The sequence below is a fragment of the Galdieria sulphuraria genome, assembly GCF_000341285.1.
Source record: "Galdieria sulphuraria unplaced genomic scaffold scaf_1, whole genome shotgun sequence".
Lineage (NCBI taxonomy): Eukaryota > Rhodophyta > Bangiophyceae > Galdieriales > Galdieriaceae > Galdieria > Galdieria sulphuraria.
This window is the reverse complement of record NW_005178474.1, coordinates 52,606-74,765: the sequence shown is the minus strand read 5'-3', so window position 1 is coordinate 74,765 and position 22,160 is coordinate 52,606. Positions and strand designations below refer to the sequence as shown.

Below are 22,160 nucleotides of genomic sequence, written 5' to 3'. Positions count from 1 at the left end.
GTTGATATCTGTAGACTTTTCAAGGACTCTAAGAGTCTTCCATTCTAACGCTTTCATTTTCCTTGTTCCATGTTGATTCATAAGAACTGATTGAGGAGTTTTGTTGTACTGTATTACTTGCGAACCAGTGCTTCCACCAACTGTACCAACCATCATCAGTTTCGCTAGAAAGCTCTTTTATCGATTGTAAAAGTAGTTGAAACTGTCGTGCACGCTGCTCCTTTTCATACTCCAATTGTTGTTTCTGCTCTTCCAATTGCTGAATTTGTTTCGTGGTTTGTTCAAACTCTTCTTGTAACTTCTCTCTATCTGGCAACTCCAGTATAGAGGAAGCAATTAAACTATATTCTTCCTTTCTTCTACGTTGAGTTCTTTCTACCTGTAGCTGTCTCTTAAGCTCCTCTACTTCCAGTTGAACTCGTTGAATATCCTTTTGGATCTGTCTCTCAGTGCTCTGCAACTGTTGGTCCTCATAAAGCGTCGTTTTCCTACACGTTCTTTAAAGATATTCAAAAAGCCAATATTCAATTCCTTACCCTACTAATAATAACTTCTTCAAGTTTAGTTCATAACGAGACAAATCTTTCCACAGTGCAGTGCAAAGAGTAGAAAGTTCGTCTTGTTGTTGTGCTTGCAACGAGTCCTGTTGTCTCAGTCGACACCAAAGAGCATAAACACTGGCTATTCTCTTTGACAAGTTTTTTAGGTTTGTTTCTCTAGCCAAAGCACGTCGGACTAATATGGGATCGTCTTCTTGTGATTCCATTGTTGAAGAAGAAATCATTCTTTGAAGAATATATCAATGCATGTTGATCTTTTTCAGTTATGATTTCCGAATGAGGAAACTCTTCTTCGAGTTCATTTCTTTTAAAAAAGTGATAAAATAATACTCTTTCCTTAATATCAGAGACCAAAGCATCTTGTGAAGCTAGTCTCTTTCCTTCTTGTTCATAAGCACAAACTGTCAAATAAATACAGAACGCTTGTTTCAAAAGGCAAGTTGCCTGAATATTCTTCCACACTAGTTGTCTTTTGTATTTAATGGGAAAGTGATGCAATACACTTTGACATAAAATAGTATCGAAAACTTCCTCACGAAAAGGCAACGCACAAGCACTTGCTACAATTCCTTCAAAAATAATATGAGACTTCTTCGCAACTCTCAGAAACTGATAAATGGTATCTCTATATTTGTCAACTCCCAACCACAATAAAGGAAGTGACCTAGGTTTCCAATCCACATGAGATAAACTTCCTTTTCTACCACAACCAACATCCAAAAGCAACAACTGTTCTCTTTCTTGACAAAAGATTGAAACAAATATGAGACGCAAACCTACCGAAGAACATTGGACAAAGGAAACTATTGTTTCCTCACCTGGAAATAATTTTGTTCCTGTACAGTTATCTGACTCTTCTTCGATAATTGAAGAAGAATAATAATTGTCTACAAAATTTTCTTCTAACCAGTCTCCTTCATATTCACTTTCTGGTGAAGGAAGCCAAATAACATTTGCACTTTTGCTCGATGTCATTTCAGAATTATTCATCTCGTTCGCTGAAAGCGTTGTCGATAGCACAACTCGAAAGTGATGAAATAGCTGAATATTTAGAAAGTCATTCCCAACAAGGGACTTTACAAACTATTACCACGAGAAAAGATTGGAACCATTTTTATTCCACGAAACAAAACAAGTTCTTCAAGAATCGTTACAACTTGCGCTACTTTTTTCCAGAACTTTTGCCAGCAGGTGTTGAACCAAAAACTTGGCATCCTCCTGTGCAGTTGCAAGGACAAAAATGTGTGGAGCCTCCTACTGTAGAAGAACTAAGGTTATGTCGATATACCATAGTTTTAGAAGTTGGTTGCGGAGTTGGTAATAGTATTTTTCCACTCATTCGAGCCAATCCCAATCTTTTTGTGTTTGGTATCGACTTTAGTGAAGAAGCTATACGTTTGTTACGAGATAATGTGGAATATGATTGTCGTCGTGTCTATGCCTTTGTAGCTGATGCAGCCGAAGATGAACAGAAAATCTATCAAATCATACCTCCACACTCTATCGATTACATCACTTTATTTTGGACTTTATCGGCACAGTCTCCTGAAGATATGAAGTATACGGTGAAGTTGGCTCAAAATTTATTGAAACCAGGAACAGGGAAAGTGCTATTTAGAGACTACGCATTTGGTGACTTGGCACAAATTCGGCAACATCCTAAGAACTGTGTAGATAGAAACTTGTATCTTCGAGGTGATGGAACTTTGGCTTATTATTTCACCGAATCTTTTTTGCAATCTTTATTTCCATCCAGTCACTGGGAAACTTTGGAGTTGGTAACGCATACCAAAGCAGTTGTCAATCGAAAGGAAAACAAGAATATGACTCGACGTTGGTTACAGGCAAAGTTTTTACTTGTTTCAGATCAAACTATCCAACAGTAAATATTATTTTCAACTAAAAGCTCAAATGGTTTTGACGCGTCCCAAGGAGAGTATCTCAGGTTGCTTCACTCTATCACTCAAAACACCGAATACTCGATTACCCACAGGCTTCCCACTCGAATCCACTAGAATAACTCCATTCTGATCAATTCTTACAAAAGACCCGTCTGTTCTCTTCTTTTCTACTTTACAACAAGCCACGATACCGTGATAGACTTTTCCCTCTGCAGCAACTACAATCTTATCACCTACAGAAGCAAACTTCTTTGGTGGTCCAAGAATTCCTATACATCTTGCTGTTTTAGGTCCTGAATTATCCAATACTTTTAATACAGTTCTTATTTGAATCATCTAAGATGTTTTAATAGGCGAAGCGAACTGAACAATCAATCATCAATCGTTCGTCCCAAATTATTCAAGAAAAGTAACACAATTTTTTGGGCTTTGAAAGCATAACATTTATCTTAGCCACCAAACTGATTCAATAATCTTTCTACTGCTGCAGCAACATTGCCATTGGTATACTTGAGTGCTTCCAAACACATTTGCTTATCTAAGAAGCCCATTTCTCTCAACTGTTCCAACTGATTATGAAAGTGTTGTTCCAACTGTTCTTCATTCATATTCGCAATTGCTGGATCAACAAACGATGCATTATTGGCAAAGGATGACGAGCCCAAAAAGGAAAATAACGAACTCATGTCTGGTGTAGAACTAACAGTAGGGTTGGATTGGAAAGTATTTGTAGAAGTCGTACTACTCATGTTATTACTATTGGTGGATGAAGGAAATGTTGCCGTATTTGGATTGGTAGACGATTGAAAGGCTTGTTGTAACTGAAACATAGTGCGCAGAAATTGAGGATTGGACATAGTCCTCAGAAAGTCGGGATTTCTCAACATATTCATCATCTGAGGATTAGATTCCACCATTTGTCGAAGCTGAGGATTGCTCATTAGAACTGATTCTACGGTTGAAGGGTCTGAAAACATATTTTGTAACATTTGTTGCACACCAGGATTCTCTAAAAGAGTTGCCATCGTATTCGGATCGACAGCAGGAAAAGACGTTCCAAAAGGATTGAAAGTTGCTCCAGAATTGGTTGAAGCATTATTGTGATTATTGTTGTTGTCGTTATTCAAAGCTGTAAAATGGTTACTTTGAGATGTTGGTGCAGTTGCTTCGGATGTATTGTCTGTACTTTCATTATTTCCAGTCATCTCAGAGGCTGACTGATAAAGTGGCTCTTGAATATTGGAATACATACGTCTCAAGGCATCAAATCCACCAGGCATCATTTCAATATTGGCCATTGCTCTATCTGTATTTCTCATCATTTCAGCCATAAGAGAAGGATTACTTGCCATTTCCATAGCTTGTCTCTAAAAATAACTCGTTTCGTAAAAAGAGCCAAGTAATTGTATTGTTACTTACCAGTACTTGTGGATCATTCATGACATGAGATAATTCTGGATTCTGTTCCATAAGTTGTCTCATTTGAGGATTGTTCATCATCATAGAGCGCATAAGTTCTGGATTCTGTAAAAGAGATTGCATCATAGGAGAGTTCATAACTTGTCTCATAAGTTCCGGATTTTGCATCAGTTGCTGTTGTACATTGGCCATATTTCCAAAGGATTCCATATTCGGAAGTCCTGAAGAATTAGTTCCACTTGGAGTAGAATTGCCTCCAAACATATTAAAAGGTTGTGCATTGCTACCCGATGTTGTTTGTGAAGTACTAAAAGTATTCCAATTCCCTGAAGAAGATCCCAAGGACTGGTTATGAGAAGCTGTGTTTGGTTGAACTCCACTATTTGAAGAGGTTGTGTTGTTGGGTCCTCCACTTGCACCTGCTCCTCGAACTAAATGCATTGTCTGACCATCTTCAAGGCCATGCTTCTCTTTCAAGTCGTTCATAGTCTGAACATCCTTCAATATATGACCCTTGAAAATAAGACGCTGATTCTCTGCAGGAATTCCACATAGTTCTGCTAAACGGCCTTTGAAGGAACCCACAGTTTCGCTCAGGTCTTCAACAGAAATGGTATACTTCCCTCCAGTCGAAGCCTTTATATTAACTTTCATAAGAAGAACCCCACCAAACTTCACGAAACCAAAGCTTCTCTTAGTTTCTGAAACACACAAACAAAGTCTAACACTTACTTTTAGTTTATGACAGTTCACTCAGAAGGAACCAAACAAAGCAACGGAATGGCCACAAACCAATATTATGGGATGAGTATGGAACTGTACCACTCAATACATAAAAAGTCTATATTGGAGAAACTAGAAACTTTAAAAGTAAAACTTGACAAACTACGAGTATCTATTTGTATTCATGAAATGGCGCCTTTTACTAGTGGGACACAACTTGAGGTGTATCAAGTTGTTGAAGAAGCAGAAGCTTTCCTTCAGTTGTATGGTTCTGTGTTGACTAATATTTCGGATGAAAGTCAGCTACAAATGGTAACATTGTTATCTAGTATATTGTCACATGTTTTAGACGTATTGATGGACATAAATAGTCAGCAATGTTCTTCATTGGACACCAAACAACTTGACAATGACAGTAATAGTTCTCTTGTGGGTTTATCCTCCTCACTCCTTGATAAAAGACACAGTTGTGGTACAAGCGAAACAACAAAACCAGTTGTTTCGCAGGATTATTCTCTTTCTAGAACATACAATGCTGTTTATAACTGGGGTCAATGTCATTTAGAGCAGTTTTACTTTTGGTCAAGTTGTAGTTACCAGGCAGTCCTTCATTATAACAAGTTGTCAGTAGCGACTTGTAAGGATGAGGATATTCTTCATGTCTTGAATACTATATTTGAGACTTGCAAGAAAAATTTTCAACCTTGTACCAAGCCTAATGAAGTGAACATGCAAGATATTCAAAGTCATCTTTATGAAAGTATTCAAAGGAGTATTTGTGAATGGGATTTGATCAATGTGTTGGTCGAAAGTGTTGAATATGTACTTCAAGGCAACTCGATTTCACATTTAGTGGACTCGGTGTGTTCGTATTTGTTGGATTGCGTATATTTGAATAGCCATGGTTGGAGAATGGTTGGAAGTTTCATAGTCATGTTGGAAGTGTTGTTATCGAAAATGGATATTACAAAACAATTTTCGAGTAATAGCTCGAATTATTTGAATCGGTTATCGCCACTTTATATTCAATATATGTTGTTGAGATTCTTTGGTTGTTCGGAATGTTCGGCTCGTCGTTGTACAATGTGGGAAAGGTTTCAAGGCATTTTGATGAGTGTTGTACAAATCTACAAGCTGCAACATTATTCAGAAGCAATCTTATCACTTTATTTGGACTTGTTTTTCATGTATTCTTCACCTCATTCAACCACTTCGTATAGAAATAAGATGGAAAGTTTATTCCTTTGGATGAGAGAAACTTGTAATGGAGACTGGATTCAAGAAATGAATCGAAACCATTCTTTAAGGCATGATGAGTTACTATCGGAAACTGTTTTATTTATTCTCCGATGGTTACCATTTTCATTCATTTCTAAAATAGGTTATCATAATACCCAAACTCCTCTCAACATATATCACTCTCCTCATAGACTAGATTGGTTACTATTAGCATTGGAAAGGAAATATCAACAAAACAAGTTGATATTTTCATCCAATGTGAATGAAGTGAATGATTGGATACAACTTATGGTTGGTTATTTATTAAGTATTTATGTTTTTGAACAACCCCCAAAAGAATGTTATGAAAAGGTCATTGGAGAACATATATGGAAATGGTTAAGACTGAGTGTAGATTTCTTTCCCTTGTGGCAATCCTCTCTAGTCCTTTTGGCAGTTGTGGGTAGAACTTGGTTACTATTGTTGCATTTCTCCTTGTCGCAAAATGAAGTTTCGAGTCGTCATTTATGGATTCTTATTGAACGACTCGTTAGTTTATTGCAAATAGAGCAATTGAGTGTATCTCAAAGGACAATTCTTGCATGGACGATAGTTTTTATGTGGCCTCGTTTTATTCTTCCAAAGAGTTGTTCAAACAAAACGACTTACTTTTTAAGTACTCAGTCCCAAGAAGACGATACAGAAAAGAGTATAGCTTTTCGTCTCTTCCAATGGTATGAAAATTCTCTCTTGTCAACATCTCCTTGGCTCTCCAACATTCATTTTTGGATACATCATTATAAATATTCGACACTATCATCTCCAAATGATATGTTATGAAATAAGGCCTTTACTTAATCGAGCCAATAATGGTAACCTTTGTTCTTCTTTCGTATATTGCTGTTCCTTTTTGGTAACCAAATGATCCTCATTGGCATCTATAACATATCCAGTTCTTTATAAGTTTTGGAAAGAATAATAAAATACTTACCATGAATAATATCGTTATTTTTCGGAGAATGCAAAGGATTCGGTTTCCTAGTCGTTTTGTGGGATTTTGATGAATGTATCTGTCGATATCTTTCATTATCTTGTTGAATTTCAAAATCAGGATTCTCAAACATAGCTTGAAATCGGGAATCTTGTAGAATAGAAGAATTAGGTTGTTGCTTCCACGTCTCCTTGTTGACTTTTGGATATTTAGGTCTTTTGGCAATTCTACTGGAACTATATGTTTCATCAAGTTTTTCTTGGCAATTTTTGTTTTCGATATTCTTCATATTCCTGAGGATCAGCTATCATCATTTGGCCTTGCGATAGAGTCTTCAGAATCATTAAAGAATCCGTGCATATATGGCCTTAAAAGATCACTTCCTATCAATTGTTGTAAACCAATGGACTCCAACTCGTTGCGTGTCACAAATTGATAATTTTCATAAACCACATTTTGTTGTTTTTCTTCCAATTCTTCCGTAAGATTATCCAAGAAAGAACACCACTTTGGTGCAGTTCCTAATGAAGGAATATAATAACTATGTATGGGTCTATCTTCTGTAGCTGCAAACAGTAATCCACTATCTCCAATCAGACATGTGTGATGAATATCCGTATTCAATTCCATTGTAGCAAAATTGTGACCATTTCCACGTTGCCATATTTTTATACTTTTCTTGTCATGTGAAAGAATATTGCGAGTTTGGGAATGAAATTTGATTCCTTCCACCGGCAATCCATATCCTTGATTCTTCACAACAAGTGGTTGGGAAGAACGAATATCAAATAAGAGACAATGTCCTGAGGCCATACCTATAGCCATAGATATCCCATCCATCTCATCAAAACGAAGACTACTTATTCCAATGTTTGCATATTCGTCTGAAACTGAAATAAAAGTTGCGATATCCAACTTCGCTGCTCTCTCTCGACAACGAGGATCCCAAATTTCCAAACAACCATCTTCTCCTCCGTATGCCATCATAGAATAAACTGGATTCAATCCACATACTTGAATACCTTCACTTAGTGAAGTCTCCCACGGAGACATAAACTGTCCACGGTCTAAATTGAATCGATATACTTCTGGGCCACTCGTTACTATATGTAAATCCGCCGTATGTCGGTCAATCATCAAATCTCTTCCATTTCTAGGTATACGAGCACGATAATAAGAGCCATACTGAGAGGATTTCGATTCATCCAAGTACACGGCAATAACTAAACACTTACTTGGGAATGAAACTCTAATCTTCTGTCTGTACAAAGAAAAACTAGCTTTTTCCAATCTTCCTCAAGAATTTGAAAGTCTATCATATCATAATCCAGATGGCGTTCGAACTTTAGAGAGACTTGATGAACATCATAAACCTTCACTTGGGGAGGATAACCACCAATGGCAACAATATAGTTACCATCCTATAAAAGTTCAACAAAATTCGACCCATTTCTAGAAAAAATATTTTTCACTTACTAAAGATTGCTTTACTTTAGAACAAAAAGTAGGAAACTCAAAGTCTTGTAAAATTTCAACTCCTCCTCGTCGGACTTGTTCTCTTTTACGCTTTTTCTCAGAAGCATTTTTGAACCAGTCTGGCTTCTCTTGTGAAGTGTTATTGTTCACATGATATATCTTATGTCCATTACTCGTATGTATAATAAAAGGTGCTGGCATTCCAAGTCTATCTTAACAATGAATTCCTAAAACTACAATCCAATTCTTTTTAGTGGCCGTCTTGGTTTTATATGAAACGCCTTTGTAGTCATTGTGGAAAGTCTTTTGCAAATATTTTAGTTGGTAGAGAAGATAAATACTTGTGTCGTTGTTGCTTTTTTGAATATTTTGAAGATACAGTTCATCGTACTATTGTTGAAGAGTGTTTGTTGCAACCTGGCGAACGGATAGCCATAGGTGCTTCTGGTGGTAAAGGTAAATAGAGAAGAATAAGGACCTTTTGATATACTAAAGGAATATAAGATTCGACTGTTTTGGCTTATGTCCTGAAGCTCCTGAATGAAAGGTATTATTACAATTGGGACTTGTGGTTGCTTTCCATAGATGAAGGAATACAAGGCTATAGAGACGACTCTCTGAGAACGGTTGAACAAAATAGAGATGATTACAATCTCCCTTTGTATACTCTATCCTATAGTGAACTGTATAATTGGACTATGGATCAAGTTGTTTCCCAAATTGGAAGAAAGAGCAATTGCACTTTTTGTGGTGTTTTTCGTAGACAAGCTCTCGATAAAGGAACCGAAAAGATTCAAGCTAATGTTCTTGCAACTGGACATAATGCGGATGATATAGCGGAAACAATATTGCTCAACCTTTTGAGAGGAGACCATGCAAGATTTTCGAGAAGTGTTATGGAAGAGAACGCTAATTATCGCATGAGTATCGATAGCGATTCGAAGAAGATTCGTCGAGTAAAGCCTTTGAAAAGAGTATATGAAAAGGAAATAGTAATGTATGCTTACTTTAAGAAACTAAAGTATTTTGCAACGGAATGTATTTATGCACCTTTTGCTTATCGAGGTCATGCGAGGGAATATCTAAAGAGTTTGGAAAGGATTCGTCCTCATTCAATATCTGATATCTTATATTCATTATCCTGTATTTCGTTGGAAGACTCCAAAACGAGAGTTGGTCAACAATGTATTCGTTGTGGAAGTATTTCCAGTCAGAACATTTGTAAAGCTTGTCTATTGAGGACCAGTTTAGATAGAGGTCAAGGAGTATTAGCTGTGAAGCGTTCAGGAATGGCTATTTTGTCGAAGAATACAGTTGAGAGTGAAATTCCTCAAACCGTTTCAGAGTCTTCAACAGAAAGCAATATTTCCTAATTGCACTTGGTTTCTATTGATTTTGTTGGATTGATTGACATGGCAATGACCAACTCTTCTTCCAAACAACATAAGACTGCTCGTCAACGTTTGCCTTTGGAAGGAATATTATATGATCAACTGAGTTTAGCAAACTTTGTAGATGTCGAAAGTCACGCATTATGTTTCTATTTAAGAAGAACTTGGAATACTGACTTCTTTACCAAGTTTTTTGATTGCCAGTTACCAAGTAAAGTTTCTATAGGCTATAAGTTGTTGAAGCTTTCCCATCTTTCAAGACTCGAATATCAACCAAAGGGTAAAATTTCGTTATCTACCCAACTAGTTGACTTGGGTGGTGGCGAGAAAAGAACCAAGGGTGCGCTTATGGTAAGTCGTTCCTAGGTGTTCAAGATTGATTGTATAAATTAATTCTTCTTCTTTTTCTTCTAGTGGAAAGCACTGGCAAACACAGAAGGACACACTTCTCATGGATTCCAAATAGACCGTTTAATAGCTTTAGGCCAATTTCACGACACTCGTTTATACGGCAATGTGGATATTCGTAAGACCAATGCTTGTCCACAGTGGCAAACATCAAGTTCGTTTGGAATAGATCAAAGAGTACGGTTATTTGGGACTGTTTTGGGTTTTCGTGTTGGGGCTACACCAGAAGGTCAACTTGTGAGTGAACTGAAACTATAAATTTTTGTGAATTGCATACAACGTCGATGATAGTTTTGATTTTTGTGAATTGCATACAACGTCGATGATAGTTTTGATTTCGGATGACGAAAAGTAAAGTTGGAAAACGTCGATTAGATAAATATTATCATTTAGCAAAAGAACAAGGCTATCGTTCAAGAGCCGCATTTAAACTTATACAACTGAATAGAAAATATGACTTGTTGGGTTCAGCTCGAGCTGTAGTGGATTTGTGTGCAGCTCCAGGAGGTTGGCTTCAGGTTGCTCGTAAAGAAACTCCCATTGCTTGCGTTTGTGTCGGAGTTGATATCGTTCCCATTCGTCCTATACCAGGAACTACTTGTCTGACACATGATATTACTAAAGAAAGCTGTATTGGTGCTATAAGAAAAGCACTCGAGGGCACTAGACCGGATGTGATATTATGTGATGGCTCGCCAAGTATGGGAACAGCGTGGTTACAGGACGCTTATACACAATCAGAGTTGACGTTGGCTGCTCTCCGATTATCCGTTTCGCTACTTAGTCCTAATGGCTCTTTCGTTGCAAAAGTGTTTCGTTCCAGTGAATACACTTCACTTTTGTATGTAATGAATCAACTATTTGGTAAAGTGTTTTCTACAAAGCCACAAGCTTCCAGAGCAGAGTCGGCTGAAATTTATGTCATTTGTACCAAGTTCAAAGATATGAAAAAAATTGATCAAAAACTGTTGGATCCTCGAACCGTCTTTAAGGAACAAGATGAACAATCAAAGACCAAGAAAAGCAACCGACTCATATTTCCTCATCAAAAAAAACGAAACAGACTTGGATATGATGAAGAAAATGGTACAAATCTCTTTCGTAAATGTTCTGTTTTGGATTTCATCAAAAGTTCCCAGCCCATTCATATTCTGAACAACACTCATGTTTTAGAATTTGGTGAAGAGGGGCAAGCTCAGTATATAAAGTCATTAGCTATTACTAGTGCAGACGTATTAGAGAATTGCAAAGATTTACAGGTATTAGGACCCAAGGACCAACGAAGATTGTTGCATTGGAGAAAAGCCGTGTTGAAGGAATTGGACAAGAATAAAAAGTCTCCGGAAGAGTCCAACGAAGAAGAAAATCTTCCTAGGGATGAAGATTCTACAGTGTCTTCAGATTTCGATATAGAAAAAAAGCAAATAAGCAAGCAAGAAAAGGATTCTCTTCGTAAGCAGAAGAAGGCTTTGTTGAAGTTAAGCAAACGTCAAAAGCGAATGTTGGAAACTGGTGAACTCTATTCTTCTAATCTTGCTGACTCTATGACTGAAAGTAATTTGTTCTCTTTGCCCAATTTGACTCATTCTTTGGAGAATCTGGCAGAAGAAGACTTGAAAGTTAGGGATAATGATGAAACAGAAGAGATTCAAAAAGATAATAAGAAAGAAAAATACGTTTCCTATTCTGGAGAGGATTATCTCTCTTATTTGAATGAAGAAGTCGATCAATGGCATCAACAGCGTTTAGAAAAACGGAAGGATTCTTCAACACTAGAATCAGTGAATGTAGTCAAAGACGCAAATACTTCAAATACCGAACATATCACGAATCGATGGTATTCACATCCATTATTTACGGACGAGCTGACAGGTGAAGAAGGTCAATCGAATGCTCTGGATAAAAGGGAAAATTCTTACAAGCAAAGTAAACAAGATGTTCATGAAGACGATGAAACCAGTTCCTCATCCGAATCGAGTGACGAGGAAGAAGACGAACTAAGTATGGATGACAAGGCAAGAGCTTTGGCTTTAGCTTCTAATATGATTAGGAAGAAATCTCGACAGGAGTTGATGGACGATGCTTGGAATCGTCATGTATTTGATGACGAATATGCTCCAAAATGGTTTTTGGAGGAAGAGAAGAAATATAGACGAGCATCTTTAGTAACATCCGAAGAAAGAGTTGAAGAGATAAAGGCAGCGTTGGAAGGAAGATATGCTCAATATCTTAATAAGAAAGAGCAAGAAGCTTTGTGGAGAAAGAAGAGAAAAGAGTCTCGCAAGTTGCGTCGTTTAGATGCAGAAATTGAAAGAGTTCAGTCGCAAACGGAACTTTCGAAAGAAGAAAAAGATAAGTCTATTCAGAATATACTTAAAAGAGTCCGTAAAAACAAGAAGAATAAGAGACAAGTAGCATATGCAGTTTTGCGTCCGGGAGGTGGTAAAATGATTGTGAGTAAGAATAGAAAAGTTCCCAAAGGAGCCAAAATAAAGTATGTCGATAGAAGAATGAAAAAAGATAATAGGAAAGTGAAAAAGAAGAAATAAAAATGAAGTTATCTTTGTCTTTTAAGCTGTGAGTTGAGAGAGAGAGCAACAATCGCTTCTTATGACGCATTTCTTTTTCCAATTTAAATGCTTTCGGATTCGGATTGGAATTTTTAGAGGAGACTTAAGATGAATTATGAAACAGTTATTCCTGTACCTTCGGAGAATATGGATAAGAAACCCAACTATGAAACTGGGCAGGTGGTAAAAAACTTTGAGTCATTTAGGGATAGTCTTTTACACGGGTTTTAGGGTATAACAGATTATGGTCAGGACTTTGAATATGGCACGAGTGTTGCCACTTCCATGCATATGGTACGCCTAGGTATGTTAGTTGACAAGCAAGGCTAAAAATTGCGACTCTGAATATTTGTTTTCTTTTATAGGCTTTATTCGCAAGGTTTATGGGATTCTTTCACTCCAACTGGGTTTCACTGTTTTTCTTTCCTCTCTATTTATGTTGAACCAAAGTATTTCAATGGTGGTCCTGAGGAATCCTTGGCTCTTATGGATTGGACTACTTGCAACAATGGGTGCCTTATTCGCACTTGTCTTTTATAAGAACCAGCATCCCAAAAATATGTACTTGTTAGGGATTTTTGTAAGTACAGAAAATAGTTTTACAAGACCAACGTTATTGAACAACACATATTTTATAGACTTTTGGAGAGTCTTTCATGGTGGCAACAATTTGTGCCTTGTTTCGTTCTGCTGGTCTAGGTGTTATCGTATTTGAAGCTTTCTTACTCACAGCTTTGGTATTTACCAGTCTCACTGCTTATTGTTTTTATAGCAAGAAGGATTTCTCTTTTCTTGGAGGCTTCTTATGGGCAGGATTACTCTGTTTGTTTGGAGCAGCAATGATAAACATGTTATTGGGTTGGACCGGAAATTTTTCTCCAGGTTTCTCATTTCTCATATCTGTCATGGGAAGTTTACTGTTCTGTGGTTATATTCTATTTGATACGTCTCTATTGATCAATCGGTTGTCACCAGATGAGTATATATTAGCAGCAATCAGTCTGTATTTAGACGTTATCAATTTATTCATGTACTTGTTACAGATACTATCCTATTTACAAAGAGACAACTAGAACAAGATAGCCATCTTTTTTTTACTATTGTGATGTATTCTGTTGCCTTCCATAGTAAAGATAGTATTTGAAGACTCTAGAGTTCTGATTCAAGCTGCTTGACGATACAAGAGACTAGTTGCAGCAATGGTTGGTCTGAAGTATCATAGTGTTTATCTCCCAAAGCTTTTTCTTCTTCTGTTAAAAGTTCCAAAGCTTCCAATTGACTTGACAACAAGGTCGAAGGCATAAAGTGGCCTAGTCTTGTATGCAGTCTTTGCAACAAAACTTGTGTTCTTGCAGATAACAAAAAGAAAATACATCTATCCACCCATCCTTGTAAGGAGTTTCTTAGATATTGTCGATAGGATAACTTTAGTACACTGCAAGCACAGAATATAAAATACTCTTTCGTTGGCTCTTGTCTTTCATATTCGATGGCTTGTTTCCCGATTACTTTAATCAATTCTTCCAACCAAGGCTTCCTATCTGTAAGTACTTCTTTAGACTAAAGAATCTTTGAAAGTTTCTCAGTGTTACCTGAATCACTTAAAGGTATGCCTTGTTTCATCTTTTGCTTATTTTCAATGCTGTGAAAGTCATCGGCTTAACACAACTTTACGAACAACCATAATACTTGACAAAGTATTCTTACCGTCTAGAAAACAAGAATTGCCAAGTTTACAACTACATTCCTTGGCAACTGTAGTTTTTCCCACTCCACTAACACCACCTATAAATATCACCACGACTCCCATAGGAATATGAGAAACATTTTTATATTAGAAAGATTTTCGAAAGCAGTATATAGAAAACATGTGGACAAACAAATAAACATTTCATGTCTTCCAATTATTCATTCATAATGGATACTGCACTAGTCTGAAAAGTTAATCTCAGTCTCAAGTCTTCGTTACACCGTTCTTCAAACCAATGACTGTAAAGCTATCAAGGCCTGATTGGCATAATATCGAACATCACTATCTTCATCCATATTATTATTTAATTTCTCAAGGCAAGGTATAATAAGGTTACTTCGTGTTTCCTTTTTGATATACTGAGCCACATCTTGTAATGTTTTCGCTGCGACAAAACGAATATTGGCTACTGAATCTCGACATGCTTGTTCCACCAACAAAGGCAAAAATAATTGTTCAACAACTTCTTGAGGTACCTTACTCGACAAAGATGACATTGCATGCAAAGCTGTCATTCTATACAGATAATTCTTTGAGTTCTTATAAAGAGCAACAATAGCAGGTAAAACATGTTCGATGGCCCATTCCTCACCAAAAAGCTCCGTCAAAGATGTCAAGTTCTTAATAGCCAATTCTCTAACTGAATAAACTGTATCACTTAGCCATTGAACACATAACATTCCCAATTTCTTATCACTTTCAAAATATGACTTGCCAAGTTGACGAGCCAAGGTGGGAGTTAACTCAATGGCAGCATAGCGAATACGCCAATTCCGATCTTCTGATAATTCCACAATAGAAGGAAGAAGATCACTGGCCAATTTTTCAATACCAATGACTTGAGATACTTTTTCAAGCGACCCGATGATATTCAATCGGACTTCGGAAAAGTCATCTTGAAGAAGTTTCAAAAACATTCGTAATAGGGTATCCCGAGTAATTTCGGGACCAACTATCGGTGCGACAGACATTATATTCGATGCCAATGCGGAACGAACAAAAGGTGAGTCATCCAATGAAAGATCTCTCGAGTACGAATATAATTTTTCAAAAACTTCAGAAACAACTGAAGAGCTGTCTGTCATATTCTCATCCAGACGAGAAATGGTTTCAAAAAAAGAGGCAATCTTAAATGCTGCAGCTGTACGGACTTCTGCTTCACAATCTTCCATCAACTTATAAAACGAAGGAGCCAATTCTTTCACAGTTGCATCGAATCCCAAACCCTCTGCAAGTTCACATATTTTATCTGCAAACATAAAACGAACCCTCCAAGACTTATCCGCTGCAAGCTCTCGAGCAATCGGTATCAAATATTCTTCTCGAACTTCACTTTTCACAGGACTAAGCTTTGCAAGTACAGCACAGTTTTCCACCGCCAACAGACGCACGGAATCTTGTTCATCTCCTGCAAGACGTACAAATATTGGAATCAACTTGAAAGTTTTTCAGAATAGTTCAAAGCAAAATCTTATCAACAGTCTTACCTCGTCCTCCACGTATTTCACTTCCACAACACTAGCAAACTTTGACAACTTGGATGCAAGAGCCCTTCGAACCATTGGCGTTTCATCTTGTGCCAACTCCTTGAACAAGTTTCTCAATTCGTCTTTGAGAGTTTGATTGTTTCTTGGAATGTGCCTATAAGCAGAGTGAAATAGTCCTGTAGCTGATATACGAGAGGTAAACCAATCTCCCTTTGCTAATCTCTTAACTAACGGAACAAAATATTTCAGAACATCATCTGTTTGACCGGCTTCAGCCATAACATCGACAATCTTATTCAGAGACTCTACTGCCTTTTCCCTCACAACAGTTTCTTCAACGGCTGCCAAAGTCTCCAGCAAATCAAGTAAGCAGAAAGCGTATTTAGGTCCTCCAACTGAGTCTATAAAGTTGCCTAATTGTTCTGCAAGTGCTAAAAGAACCTCATCTTCGTCATCTATGTTCTCGTTTAGAAAAGGGAGAAGTTCACTCCTCGTCCTTTCAGGGCCTAACGCAGTAGCAATAGTTCCAAGTCTTTTAATGGAGTTTAAACGAAGTTGCATATCTTCATTCTTCAACTCATCTATTAAGACCGCTATGGGATATAAGGAGTCATTGCCTTCCAGTTGAAGTGTGCTACTATGAAAATGACTCATCGTTTCAAGAAATCTAACAGACTAAAAAATATTTATGGATTAGACACTTTCACTTTTCTTTGCTGTTCCAATTTTTGCAATAAACTTTGCATATCCACCGTTGAGCTATTTGCACAAGACAACCATACTTGCGGTTGAACAGTATTTAGCCACTGAAATACTTCTGTAAAGTATTCGAACTCGTCTACACTTTCTAGGGTGTCACTATCTTCCGAACTAACCTCCCACTCTTCCGAATCAAACGAACTGGAAATGATATCTTGGATCGATGCATTATCCAAAGAACCTCCTAGAGAAGATTCAATAACAGAAAATGTTTTGTTTTCCACTTCTTCATCACTTTCAAGTATTTCTTCGGACTCTTCCTCAACATACGCTTTTGGAAACTGTAACCCCTTCAACTTACTTCTAGAAATTGCAGACTGTTCTGCTTTGAGCAGCGAATCATTCAGAATTTGGACAAGCCGAGTACCAACTAAAATAAATAGTGAAGAATATTCTGCAAAACGTTGTGAAGCAACCTTTGCCATCAATTCACTGGCTCCGAGAACGAATATCTTCGTCTCTCTTTTTGTATCCAAGTCTCTGCTGGATTCGATCCATCTTTGTATTGCTTGTTCTAAAATTCGACCTTTCTCTAACAACTCAAATACAGTTCTGGAGTCGTTATAAAAGAAACTCGATAAAACCGTGTTTTCCAAAGCTCCCATATTGTTCATCATAGCTTGCTCTTGAGAAGTAGACTTTCTTAAGGAATGAATGAAGATATCCAAATAGAATATCAAATGTTCTGTAATCCTATCTTTGCAACTTCTCAACAAAGTTCCTAACAATTCGAGGCCTGCTTCATGATCAATATTATCTGTTTTGTCAAGCAAAAACTGCACAAAGCTCTTCATTCTATTTTGGTAAGGAATTCCATCACTACTCATACCAGTCAAGAATTCTTTGGTTCCATATCTTACAAAACATTCTAGTAATGATGCTATAGAATCCAAAAAACTTGATAACCCCGAATGCGACTCCACACAGGTAAACAACAAAGGATAAAAAGACCAAAAGTAAGCAGAGACAGTTTTGGAATACATAAATATACTTTCTATAATCATAAAAGTCTCATCCAAATATTCTTCTCTTCCTTCGTGAAACATTCCTTGAAAGATTGGAAAAAGTATATGAGAAATGATTTCCAACTTGTCTGGTTCATCTTCCACAGTTTCCAGCATACTGTCGATTCCATTCAAACAGCCTATAATACTCAAAGAAATTTCCTCTTCTTCTTCAGAGCGTTGTTCTTCCCCTTCCATTCTTCCTATGTAAAACAGAAAGGCATCTCTCAACTTCTCACAAATTTCGGTAGCATACGGAGCCAAATCCTGTGAATACTTCTCTATGAGACACTCCAGTGTATCTAATAATTCGGATTGATCAACTTGTCCAAATAGTTGAAATATTGTTTGTAAAATGTGGCCTACATAAGGTCTCAGGAAGTTAGCAATAGCGTCTTGTTCCACCAAACGTTGCAAACCAACGATGGAACGAACTCGAACGACAATATCCTGATCAGTCAAACAATTTATATAACTCTTTAACCAGTCTAACGAAAGCGAATCAAACGGAAATTCATCCTCACTGGCAAGTTCACCCAATAGCCAACATGTTGCTGCTCGAAGAAACATAAAGGGACTTTGAAACTCGTAAATAATATATTTGTTCAATACTTCCTATTCCTTCTTGTTAGTAAACAATATAATAAACAAATTGCACAAAACATTGCACCTTCAGTTGTTGTCTCCATTGAGAAGAACCACAAAGCTTCCTCCTCATATTACCAATTGCCATAATAACTCCATACTTTTTCCTGGCTAATAATTCTTTGGTTTTATGTTCGTTTGGGAGAGTTGAATATTGTTGCAATATTTCCATACAAAGTTTCCATAAGGGCTCCAAAACTTTGAAACTCTTATCACATGCAACCGTACTGAGAAAGGAACAAGATGCAGAACGGGCTGAAAAATATTCCTGAACAAAGTCAAAAGAGTCGCGTATATATTCTTGAGGATCTTGTCTCCACAGGTCCAGATCCTTATCAGTGAAACACAAATAAGGATAAATAATGGACTGCAGAATCTCCTTCATGTGAGGCTTCATTGGTTTCCATAACTTTGATTGAGTGGTGGCACTCTCCAGTATTGAAATGCACAAGTTAGCTACACGTTCTACTAAACATTTGCCTTTTGATGGCCATTCCAGTAAATGAATCGTAGTTTCTATAATGGGTAACGAAAAAGATTCCGAAAATTGATTCGCAAATACGACCATTGCCTCATCTTTCACTTCTGATGAGTCACCATATCTTTGAATGAATCGTAAAAATATATGACCTATCCACTTCTTGGTCTTCCAATGCACCAACTGAGGATCATCAACATTGACATTTGGCAGAGACAATCCAAATAAATGGAGAAAGAAATGCTGCCATTTTGAAAAAACTGGAATACTTCTCAAGTACTCAGGAATGGTTACGCTGGTTGCCGACCAAAAGATTTTGGACACCAGCTTCAAAAGTTCCTGAAAGTCTTCTCTGCTTGGATTCTCCAAAAGTTTTTGGATAACTTGTTCAATGGTTGGAAATAGAGCAGAAACGATGCTGTTCAAATAAATTTCCTGTTGAACTTGATTCTCTCCAGTGGAATAACATTCGTATGATTTGAGTAAGATGCGACAAAGTAACAAAGCACCACGCAAATGATTCACATTATTGCTATTGCCAATTTCAAACACCAAAGATTGAACCAAGTTTGGCCAACGTTGTGGAAACTCTTCACGTACCAAACGTTGAAAAGCCTCAGCTAAAGGAGCTTGTAGCTTTGACGGTGATTGGCAAGTTAAAACTACCCAGTTTTCCAGTGCATATTGTTGGTCTTGCAAAGGAATAAACAAATTGTCTCGTTTCCAGGAAGACTTGACCAAATTTTTTACTTGCACTGCAGCTGCCAACTTAACTTCAAGAGTTATCGCTTCCTCTTGAAGAACTTGTACTAAACAAGAAAGAAAACCAATCGAATTCTTGTGTTCTTCTATAAATTTTTCGGAATATTTTCGAACATTTGACTCGGAACTAAAAGTGCCTTGAAGTATGCGTTCAAGTGAGTCACGGTCCATCCCAACGCTTATGTGTCGAGTGGAGATTTCTCAAAACGGACGTCGAATGAATACTATTTTGGAAACCGATTGTTTCATATTTACTACTTACGTCCAGGAGGCGTTATCAAGTCCATCAAACGCCGTTCATAAATATATGGAGTTTCTATGTCTACTTTAGCTAATTGCCTAGCATAGACTCGAGGACTTTTAGGAGCGAAATAACGAAAATATAATAAACCCAAACAAACAGCAATTCCAAAGAAAGGAATACTGAATTCAAACAGACGACTAGTATCCAGTGGTGGAGTCATCCAAACCTTACCAAGTTTTAATATTGATGTTGTTATTTTGCTGTGTTTTACTAAGTTACCTGGTGACCATATTGCACTTCTATAGCACCCTTGATGTCTTCTTCTGAGTGACCTTCCACTAGCAAATCCCAGACAAGTTGTCGTATTTCGTTCGCACTAGGAGCCCCGGAATACTCAATGGTTTGACCATTTCCACACTCTAAACATCTGATTTGTTGGTACAAGGCCTTTGCTCGAGACTCCAAAATAGCTTTCTTTACTCGAAAGTCATTTTCTATTTCTTGTATACTTTTAGAACTGTCTTCACAGTAAAGTCTCGCATGGCATAAACTTTCGAGTCCAGTAAGAGTGGCTATACATAAACCTGTTTTATGCCAAAGCTTCCTTTTGGGTAACTTGGAAAGCCATTGCCACATTCTTTTATCAAAATTGCGTGTAAAAGGATGTCTCAAGAAAATTCGGAATGGTTACCTATTCAGTCACAAACTACTTGTCTCAGACGTAATAAAGTAATCAATGATCCGGTTCATGGACACTTTGAGTTGGAAGAATATTGTGTCGATGTAATAGATACTCCACACTTTCAAAGACTACGAGATTTGAAACAACTAGGAAGTTGTTATTATGTATTTCCTGGGGCAACTCACTGTCGTTTTGAACACTCTTTAGGTATTAAAGTTCTCTCTTTATGTTATGAATGTTATGAATATATACTTTAAAGGAGTTTGTTATCTAGCTGGAGCTCAACTGGAGCAGTTGTATTATAAACAAAAATCGGAAATATTCGAAAACGATGAAGAGTTTCAGAACTATTGTAAGTTAGTTAGAATAGCAGGTCTCTGTCACGATTTGGGACATGGTCCTTTTAGTCATTCCTTTGACGACATTTTCTTAAGAAAAAAGTTTGGTTCCTTGACTCTTGACGAATATCCTCAGTTAAGGCATGAATACCGCAGTATTCAGCTCTTGGAGAACTTGATAGAAAGTAATTCTATAGACATAGATAGGCAGGATTTGAGGATTATTGGAGAATTGATTCAAGGTTCTTCTACTTTGGGTCAATCTTCTCTAGTTCCTCCATTTCTGTATCAAATTGTTTCGAATAAGTACAATAGTGTAGACGTAGACAAATTTGATTATCTCGTAAGTAATATTGCGTCTATGCATTGAATATTTTATTCATGAAAGTCTTCGTAGGTACGCGATACTAGAGCAACAGGACTCAAATTTGGTTTTGATCATTCTCGGTTGATGCAATATTGTAGAGTAGTAGACAATTGGATTTGTTATCATCAAAAGGAAATTTTTAATATGGTATATGCTATTATTATTCTCAATCACATAATCTGTTACGTTATTTAGTACGATATGTTCAACTTGCGTTTCAAACTTCATAAGATTGTTTATAACCATCGTACATCGAAAGCCATTGATTACATGTTGATGGACATTCTTTTACATGCCGACGCTTATTTTGATATAAGCAATTCCATATTTGATAATACACATTTCGTTAGAATGACAGACTCCATTCTGTATTCTATTGAACACAGCAGAGAACCTTCATTAGGGAAATCGAGAGAAATCTTACATTCTCTTCGTAAAAGGGAATTGTACAAGTTTGTGTGTGAATTGTTGGTGCCTTCGCATATTCCTGATATTACAGAAGAAGAAGTAACTAGTCATCAAAATACTCCTCAAGTCGATCTTCGTCCTGAAGATATTATTGTTCAAAATATGAGAGCGAACTATGCTATGAAAGAGAAGAATCCAGTTGTAAGTATAATAATACACTTTATCATTGAGCTCATGATGACTAGGATAATGTACTTTTCTTTCGTAACTGGGAAGATCGAAACCCTGTTCACATTCCCCGGGAACACGTTTCCTATTTAATTCCCGACGTTTTTGAAGAACACACAGTACGACTATATTCCAAAAGTCGGGATCCTCTTATCATACAAGCTGCTAAGAAAGCCTTTCAAATGGCGGTTCAATGTTATTTGGATAGCTCTGATATTAAAAAACAATTGGATGAGCAATCATCTTCAGAATATCATTCCAATCGAAACAAGAGAAAACGCTCTTCATTTTAGACAATAACTTTTGTATATCGAATCCTTCACAAGGAAATAAACCAACAATCATGTACTT

The 22,160-nt window shown here is 37.0% G+C and overlaps 14 protein-coding genes across 14 annotated transcripts; 7 read left to right on the top strand and 7 right to left on the bottom strand.

Annotated features, from left to right (window-relative positions):
- Positions 1-4: 4 nt before the first annotated feature.
- Positions 5-1,455, bottom strand: Gasu_02830 (methyltransferase). The gene is made up of 4 exons (XM_005708971.1): positions 1,341-1,455; positions 737-1,300; positions 537-681; positions 5-488 (listed from the first exon to the last, which is right to left on the bottom strand). Exons 1-4 carry the CDS (start codon positions 1,348-1,350, stop codon positions 29-31), a joined length of 1,179 nt encoding a protein of 392 aa, XP_005709028.1. The 5' UTR covers positions 1,351-1,455; the 3' UTR covers positions 5-28.
- Positions 1,456-1,475: 20 nt separating this feature from the next.
- On the top strand, positions 1,476-2,884 carry Gasu_02820 (trans-aconitate 2-methyltransferase). The gene has a single exon (XM_005708970.1). The coding sequence runs from the start codon at positions 1,529-1,531 to the stop codon at positions 2,444-2,446; it is 918 nt and encodes a 305-aa protein (XP_005709027.1). The 5' UTR covers positions 1,476-1,528; the 3' UTR covers positions 2,447-2,884.
- Positions 2,885-2,889: 5 nt separating this feature from the next.
- Positions 2,890-4,685, bottom strand: Gasu_02810 (ubiquilin). Its single transcript, XM_005708969.1, has 3 exons — positions 4,613-4,685; positions 3,881-4,552; positions 2,890-3,828 (listed from the first exon to the last, which is right to left on the bottom strand). Exons 2-3 carry the CDS (start codon positions 4,532-4,534, stop codon positions 2,911-2,913), a joined length of 1,572 nt encoding a protein of 523 aa, XP_005709026.1. The 5' UTR covers positions 4,535-4,552; positions 4,613-4,685; the 3' UTR covers positions 2,890-2,910.
- A 100-nt stretch (positions 4,686-4,785) lies between these two features.
- On the top strand, positions 4,786-6,410 carry Gasu_02800 (uncharacterized protein). Its single transcript, XM_005708968.1, has 2 exons — positions 4,786-6,149; positions 6,194-6,410. The coding sequence occupies exons 1-2, from the start codon at positions 4,793-4,795 to the stop codon at positions 6,286-6,288; spliced, it is 1,452 nt and encodes a 483-aa protein (XP_005709025.1). The 5' UTR covers positions 4,786-4,792; the 3' UTR covers positions 6,289-6,410.
- An 11-nt stretch (positions 6,411-6,421) lies between these two features.
- Gasu_02790 (uncharacterized protein) lies at positions 6,422-8,495 on the bottom strand. The gene is made up of 5 exons (XM_005708967.1): positions 8,289-8,495; positions 8,048-8,233; positions 7,228-7,997; positions 6,813-7,105; positions 6,422-6,759 (listed from the first exon to the last, which is right to left on the bottom strand). Exons 1-5 carry the CDS (start codon positions 8,487-8,489, stop codon positions 6,656-6,658), a joined length of 1,554 nt encoding a protein of 517 aa, XP_005709024.1. The 5' UTR covers positions 8,490-8,495; the 3' UTR covers positions 6,422-6,655.
- Positions 8,496-8,505: 10 nt separating this feature from the next.
- Gasu_02780 (uncharacterized protein) lies at positions 8,506-9,690 on the top strand. Its single transcript, XM_005708966.1, has 2 exons — positions 8,506-8,744; positions 8,793-9,690. Exons 1-2 carry the CDS (start codon positions 8,561-8,563, stop codon positions 9,659-9,661), a joined length of 1,053 nt encoding a protein of 350 aa, XP_005709023.1. The 5' UTR covers positions 8,506-8,560; the 3' UTR covers positions 9,662-9,690.
- A 5-nt stretch (positions 9,691-9,695) lies between these two features.
- Positions 9,696-10,390, top strand: Gasu_02770 (uncharacterized protein). Its single transcript, XM_005708965.1, has 2 exons — positions 9,696-10,030; positions 10,094-10,390. The coding sequence occupies exons 1-2, from the start codon at positions 9,701-9,703 to the stop codon at positions 10,343-10,345; spliced, it is 582 nt and encodes a 193-aa protein (XP_005709022.1). The 5' UTR covers positions 9,696-9,700; the 3' UTR covers positions 10,346-10,390.
- A 5-nt stretch (positions 10,391-10,395) lies between these two features.
- Gasu_02760 (FtsJ-like methyltransferase family protein) lies at positions 10,396-12,720 on the top strand. Its single transcript, XM_005708964.1, has one exon. The coding sequence runs from the start codon at positions 10,429-10,431 to the stop codon at positions 12,634-12,636; it is 2,208 nt and encodes a 735-aa protein (XP_005709021.1). The 5' UTR covers positions 10,396-10,428; the 3' UTR covers positions 12,637-12,720.
- Positions 12,721-12,725: 5 nt separating this feature from the next.
- Positions 12,726-14,180, top strand: Gasu_02750 (transmembrane BAX inhibitor motif containing 4). The gene is made up of 4 exons (XM_005708963.1): positions 12,726-12,837; positions 12,889-12,961; positions 13,023-13,237; positions 13,296-14,180. Exons 1-4 carry the CDS (start codon positions 12,766-12,768, stop codon positions 13,728-13,730), a joined length of 795 nt encoding a protein of 264 aa, XP_005709020.1. The 5' UTR covers positions 12,726-12,765; the 3' UTR covers positions 13,731-14,180.
- Positions 14,181-14,184: 4 nt separating this feature from the next.
- On the bottom strand, positions 14,185-14,595 carry Gasu_02740 (shikimate kinase family protein). The gene is made up of 2 exons (XM_005708962.1): positions 14,365-14,595; positions 14,185-14,315 (listed from the first exon to the last, which is right to left on the bottom strand). Exons 1-2 carry the CDS (start codon positions 14,465-14,467, stop codon positions 14,218-14,220), a joined length of 201 nt encoding a protein of 66 aa, XP_005709019.1. The 5' UTR covers positions 14,468-14,595; the 3' UTR covers positions 14,185-14,217.
- A 9-nt stretch (positions 14,596-14,604) lies between these two features.
- Gasu_02730 (protein phosphatase 2 (formerly 2A), regulatory subunit A) lies at positions 14,605-16,465 on the bottom strand. The gene is made up of 2 exons (XM_005708961.1): positions 15,895-16,465; positions 14,605-15,843 (listed from the first exon to the last, which is right to left on the bottom strand). Exons 1-2 carry the CDS (start codon positions 16,453-16,455, stop codon positions 14,635-14,637), a joined length of 1,770 nt encoding a protein of 589 aa, XP_005709018.1. The 5' UTR covers positions 16,456-16,465; the 3' UTR covers positions 14,605-14,634.
- A 9-nt stretch (positions 16,466-16,474) lies between these two features.
- Gasu_02720 (protein transporter) lies at positions 16,475-19,725 on the bottom strand. Its single transcript, XM_005708960.1, has 2 exons — positions 18,328-19,725; positions 16,475-18,272 (listed from the first exon to the last, which is right to left on the bottom strand). Exons 1-2 carry the CDS (start codon positions 19,711-19,713, stop codon positions 16,581-16,583), a joined length of 3,078 nt encoding a protein of 1,025 aa, XP_005709017.1. The 5' UTR covers positions 19,714-19,725; the 3' UTR covers positions 16,475-16,580.
- Positions 19,726-19,734: 9 nt separating this feature from the next.
- On the bottom strand, positions 19,735-20,435 carry Gasu_02710 (cytochrome c-type biogenesis protein). Its single transcript, XM_005708959.1, has 2 exons — positions 20,066-20,435; positions 19,735-20,012 (listed from the first exon to the last, which is right to left on the bottom strand). Exons 1-2 carry the CDS (start codon positions 20,420-20,422, stop codon positions 19,797-19,799), a joined length of 573 nt encoding a protein of 190 aa, XP_005709016.1. The 5' UTR covers positions 20,423-20,435; the 3' UTR covers positions 19,735-19,796.
- A 10-nt stretch (positions 20,436-20,445) lies between these two features.
- On the top strand, positions 20,446-22,158 carry Gasu_02700 (HD phosphohydrolase superfamily). Its single transcript, XM_005708958.1, has 5 exons — positions 20,446-20,675; positions 20,728-21,149; positions 21,204-21,320; positions 21,369-21,782; positions 21,827-22,158. The coding sequence occupies exons 1-5, from the start codon at positions 20,450-20,452 to the stop codon at positions 22,100-22,102; spliced, it is 1,455 nt and encodes a 484-aa protein (XP_005709015.1). The 5' UTR covers positions 20,446-20,449; the 3' UTR covers positions 22,103-22,158.
- The last annotated feature ends 2 nt before the right edge of the window (positions 22,159-22,160 follow it).

Bases quoted from the DNA above. Each gene is read 5' to 3' on its own strand.
- Gasu_02780 (XM_005708966.1), top strand. From the start codon at position 8,561: ATGAAACGCCTTTGTAGTCATTGTGGAAAGTCTTTTGCAAATATTTTA. The intron at 8,745-8,792 runs GTAAATAGAGAA...AAGGAATATAAG, and splicing joins AGGTGCTTCTGGTGGTAAAG to ATTCGACTGTTTTGGCTTAT.
- Gasu_02740 (XM_005708962.1), bottom strand. From the start codon at position 14,467: ATGGGAGTCGTGGTGATATTTATAGGTGGTGTTAGTGGAGTGGGAAAA. The intron at 14,316-14,364 runs GTAAGAATACTT...AGTTGTGTTAAG, and splicing joins CAATTCTTGTTTTCTAGACG to CCGATGACTTTCACAGCATT.
- Gasu_02820 (XM_005708970.1), top strand. From the start codon at position 1,529: ATGTCATTTCAGAATTATTCATCTCGTTCGCTGAAAGCGTTGTCGATA.
- Gasu_02720 (XM_005708960.1), bottom strand. From the start codon at position 19,713: ATGGACCGTGACTCACTTGAACGCATACTTCAAGGCACTTTTAGTTCC. The intron at 18,273-18,327 runs GTGCAATGTTTT...AAGAAGGAATAG, and splicing joins AATGGAGACAACAACTGAAG to GAAGTATTGAACAAATATAT.
- Gasu_02700 (XM_005708958.1), top strand. From the start codon at position 20,450: ATGTCTCAAGAAAATTCGGAATGGTTACCTATTCAGTCACAAACTACT. The intron at 21,321-21,368 runs GTATATGCTATT...TACGTTATTTAG, and splicing joins AAAAGGAAATTTTTAATATG to TACGATATGTTCAACTTGCG. The intron at 21,783-21,826 runs GTAAGTATAATA...CATGATGACTAG, and splicing joins TGAAAGAGAAGAATCCAGTT to GATAATGTACTTTTCTTTCG.
- Gasu_02750 (XM_005708963.1), top strand. From the start codon at position 12,766: ATGAATTATGAAACAGTTATTCCTGTACCTTCGGAGAATATGGATAAG. The intron at 12,838-12,888 runs GTGGTAAAAAAC...CACGGGTTTTAG, and splicing joins CCAACTATGAAACTGGGCAG to GGTATAACAGATTATGGTCA. The intron at 12,962-13,022 runs GTATGTTAGTTG...TTTCTTTTATAG, and splicing joins CATGCATATGGTACGCCTAG to GCTTTATTCGCAAGGTTTAT.
- Gasu_02710 (XM_005708959.1), bottom strand. From the start codon at position 20,422: ATGTGGCAATGGCTTTCCAAGTTACCCAAAAGGAAGCTTTGGCATAAA. The intron at 20,013-20,065 runs GTAACTTAGTAA...AAACTTGGTAAG, and splicing joins AAGTGCAATATGGTCACCAG to GTTTGGATGACTCCACCACT.
- Gasu_02830 (XM_005708971.1), bottom strand. The intron at 682-736 runs GTCCGACGTGCT...CAAAGAGAATAG, and splicing joins AAGAAGACGATCCCATATTA to CCAGTGTTTATGCTCTTTGG. The intron at 489-536 runs GTAAGGAATTGA...AAGAACGTGTAG, and splicing joins AAGAAGTTATTATTAGTAGG to GAAAACGACGCTTTATGAGG.
- Gasu_02770 (XM_005708965.1), top strand. From the start codon at position 9,701: ATGGCAATGACCAACTCTTCTTCCAAACAACATAAGACTGCTCGTCAA. The intron at 10,031-10,093 runs GTAAGTCGTTCC...TTTTTCTTCTAG, and splicing joins GAACCAAGGGTGCGCTTATG to TGGAAAGCACTGGCAAACAC.
- Gasu_02800 (XM_005708968.1), top strand. From the start codon at position 4,793: ATGGCGCCTTTTACTAGTGGGACACAACTTGAGGTGTATCAAGTTGTT. The intron at 6,150-6,193 runs GTATTTATGTTT...TGTTATGAAAAG, and splicing joins TATGGTTGGTTATTTATTAA to GTCATTGGAGAACATATATG.
- Gasu_02730 (XM_005708961.1), bottom strand. From the start codon at position 16,455: ATGCAACTTCGTTTAAACTCCATTAAAAGACTTGGAACTATTGCTACT. The intron at 15,844-15,894 runs GTAAGACTGTTG...AAAACTTTCAAG, and splicing joins TGAAATACGTGGAGGACGAG to TTGATTCCAATATTTGTACG.
- Gasu_02790 (XM_005708967.1), bottom strand. From the start codon at position 8,489: ATGCCAGCACCTTTTATTATACATACGAGTAATGGACATAAGATATAT. The intron at 7,998-8,047 runs GTAAGTGTTTAG...AAATCCTCTCAG, and splicing joins GATTAGAGTTTCATTCCCAA to TATGGCTCTTATTATCGTGC. The intron at 6,760-6,812 runs GTAAGTATTTTA...GATATGTTATAG, and splicing joins AAATAACGATATTATTCATG to ATGCCAATGAGGATCATTTG.
- Gasu_02760 (XM_005708964.1), top strand. From the start codon at position 10,429: ATGACGAAAAGTAAAGTTGGAAAACGTCGATTAGATAAATATTATCAT.
- Gasu_02810 (XM_005708969.1), bottom strand. From the start codon at position 4,534: ATGAAAGTTAATATAAAGGCTTCGACTGGAGGGAAGTATACCATTTCT. The intron at 3,829-3,880 runs GTAAGTAACAAT...AGTTATTTTTAG, and splicing joins TGAATGATCCACAAGTACTG to AGACAAGCTATGGAAATGGC.